Source organism: Helianthus annuus, chromosome 13 (assembly GCF_002127325.2).
Source record: "Helianthus annuus cultivar XRQ/B chromosome 13, HanXRQr2.0-SUNRISE, whole genome shotgun sequence".
In the NCBI taxonomy this organism is placed as follows: Eukaryota; Viridiplantae; Streptophyta; class Magnoliopsida; order Asterales; family Asteraceae; genus Helianthus; species Helianthus annuus.
Genome location: NC_035445.2, coordinates 89,849,638 through 89,852,933, shown reverse-complemented (window position 1 = coordinate 89,852,933; position 3,296 = coordinate 89,849,638). Strand labels below are relative to the sequence as shown.

At 35.3% G+C, this 3,296-nt stretch overlaps 1 protein-coding gene across 1 annotated transcript; it reads right to left on the bottom strand.

The window, feature by feature from the left end:
- Positions 1-688: 688 nt before the first annotated feature.
- On the bottom strand, positions 689-3,296 carry LOC110898568 (B3 domain-containing protein REM10). Its single transcript, XM_022145364.2, has 7 exons — positions 3,203-3,296; positions 2,843-3,134; positions 2,214-2,314; positions 1,915-2,140; positions 1,363-1,457; positions 1,063-1,294; positions 689-969 (listed from the first exon to the last, which is right to left on the bottom strand). The coding sequence occupies exons 1-7, from the start codon at positions 3,275-3,277 to the stop codon at positions 905-907; spliced, it is 1,086 nt and encodes a 361-aa protein (XP_022001056.2). The 5' UTR covers positions 3,278-3,296; the 3' UTR covers positions 689-904.

Sequence of the window (3,296 nt, the reverse complement as noted above, 5' to 3'; positions counted from 1 at the left end):
AAAGTTCTTGTATGTATGGAGTTAAGACGAAAGAATTATGATTTAACTAGTGTGATATCTAACCTTTTTAAAATTGGTTGTTAATGTAGGTGAAACTCCACTTTAGGCGATTTGGAGATATGGAGCGAGCACGTGTCCATGATTCATTATACCAAGCGCTTCCGCTAGTTTATTTTCGTCTTTATGGTCAATGACTTGATATTTTGTCCAACTTTGTTAATAGTCGTATATTTTGTAAAACTTGTTGCCTTTGTTTTGGGTAGTTTAATGTCATAAAGGGGCATAGATTTTTGTTAATTTGATATGTTAAAAACAGGGGGGCACGTTCGTTTTACGAACGGGTCATGCCAATTTTTTTGTAAAAATTTTATTATGTATCAAAGTTGGTAAAATGATGTCTATAAATTACTTTTGTAAGTTGTTTTGTAAGGACGAAAAATGTGGGCGTAACAGAAGGACTTTGAATTCCTTTAGTCAAAGGAATGTGAAGAAACTAAACACATGAAGATTGGAATTGGGATTCCAATTCCATCAAATTCTATGAACCAAACATCTTAAGAGATGGAATTCAAATTTCAATTCTTTTGAATTCCTGCGAACCAAACGCCCCATAAGACTTCTACTTTCTCTAAAATAACTTGTAGTTCTTATTGGCTCAAAGCAAAACACCTATTTTGCTCATGGAATATGTACATTGACTTCTTAGATTATAAGGAACATGGCAATTCTGTAAATAAGTTAACAGATTTGGTCAATTATTCCATATACACAAAAAGAAAGAAAAAAACATCTGGGCAAACTGAGGCTAAAATCTCAACTTAATTCCATTACAAACAGCAATCACTTTTCTTCTTCAACACCTCATGATCATGCTCTTCTAGTTTATAAGCATGTTTGACCCGAATCACAACTTCACCGAATAGCAAGCGGTTCGGAGCGACTGCACAGAAGCCCCTTCATTCTTGTACACTAAAAAAAAAATACATGAACCCATCAGATATCTTTTATAACAAAATCATACAAAATAAAATTAATTCAATCCGAATAACAAAAAAGTTATACTTGAAACAATGGCAGTTGGCTTTTTCCCGCTCCGGATGAGTTCAAATTTAACATGATCTCCTTTCTTTAAGCCATTTGCAATACAGAATTCCTTCAATCCTGTATGAATGTAGTAGAATCTGCCCAAATGGTTGCTTATGTTAACGGTCCACGCGCCTTCATTTTTCACATCTTTTAGGATCAATTCTCCATTAGTTAATCCATTTTGTAAAGCAAATTCCTTCGGAATATACTACATAAGAAAATCGCGGTTATTTCCACAAGAAGATCAACAACAAAATGATATCGTAAAAATATTACCAAGCGAACTTGTGCGTTAGAAGATCCACGCAAAGTGCGAACAAAGTTAGGAGTTATCGCCTTTCCAGGAGATTCAGACTCATTGGTGCCAAGATCTAATGCATACAATACACAAAACTTGATTAATACGGGTCATTTTGCCAGTTTAGTTCAAAAGTTTGAAACGTTGCCATTATAGTCCAAATAGTTTGAAACGTTGTCATTTTAGACCACTGGGTTAACTTCATCCCATTTTTTTGTTAACGAGAAGGGCAATTCGGTCATTTTATATGGCCGAAGTGCTCTTCTAGTTAGCATAATTACATAAAAAAATGACTGCATTGCCCTTCTAGTTAACAGGAAAAACGGATGAAGTTAACCCAGTGGACTAAAATGGCAACGTTTCAAACCTTTGGACCAAACAGGCAAAATGGCCCAAACCACAGGAACTAAAATGGCATTTAACTCTAAAAGTTATATGTGATTCTTAACAAAAAGCATATTAGTTTTGAAAATGTGGAAGTATTGTGTTTGACCTCAAAAGTCAAATGACTATGTTGATGAAAGACATACTATAATAAATTGCAACAGGTTTGGTCCCAGATTGAATGAGTTCAAGCTTAAACTGGTCTCCTTCTTTTAGCCCATTTTCAATATAAAAATCATGCCATCCTCCTATTATGTAACTATTCGCACGAATCCTTATCTCAGCCATCCACGACGTTTGACTTTGACCATATCTAAGAATCATCCCTCCAGTGCTTAATCGGTTTGCCCTTACGAAATTGATTGGAACATACTGAACCAGAATATTAATCACACATTTGCCATGATCAAACCAAAAAAAAAATGGCTATTAGATGTGTAGTTACCAGTTTATATCGCGTATCTTTAGAGTTCAACGTGCCGATAAAATAAGGATGATGAATATGATCCGGAACCGGATCCTTCTCTTTTGGGATCTTCTTCGGTGCTACAAATTCACGAGTAGATTCGTTAGCTCTTGATACAAACTCAAATCTAAAATTTTGTTAATATAAAATTTAGAGTAAACTGCCATTTTGGTCCCTGTGGTTTGGTCACTTTTGCCACTTTAGTCCAAAACTCAAACTTTTTGCATCTGGGTCCCTATGGTTTCAGTTTTATTGCCATTTTGGTCCAAAAATGAAATCAGGTAATATTTGTCTTATAAAATCCTGTTATTTTGTCCTTTTCCGCAGGGGCAAAATGATCATTTCTTTTTTATAAATAAATATCATATTTTATAAGACAAATATGACCTGATTTGCCCCTGAGGAAAATGACAAAATTGCAAGATTTTATAAGAAAAATATGACCTGATTTCATTTTTGGACCAAAATGGCAATAAAACTGAAACCACAGGGACCTAGATGCAAAAGGTTTGAGTTTTGGACTAAAGTGGTAAAAGTGACCAAACCTTAGGGACCAAAAAGACAGTTTACTCTAAATTTTATTATTGAATTTGGCAAAATCCACTTACCATTGGTGTCATTTTCACAATTCCTCGATGATATTGTAACGCGAGCATTTGGATATTCCCTTTCGCAAAATGAAGGGTCGAAAACCATGGTATCAAAAACCATATTTCCTTCATGCTTAAAAACAACGATGTCATATTCTTCCACGCCGTTTTCTTTCACGAATATATCCCAACCTTTGCCAAACACCCAATCGATAACCTTCACCGACCATTTTTGAGACCCTCTTTTCAAAACGGCTGTTTCGTTGCTACTTCTCCCTTTTATGTATTTTCTAATTGATTCAGGTATTGACTGCAAATAACCATGGCTTATGTTTTATCTCTAAGCGTGTTAACATAAAACAAAAACAGTTAACTGACCTGTTGGAACAGGGAACCTTCTTTGATGAACTTGAAGAAGTGGGCGGGTTCGCACTTGCTTAAAGGAGCACGCATGGCGGTCTGCAGGGTCGGA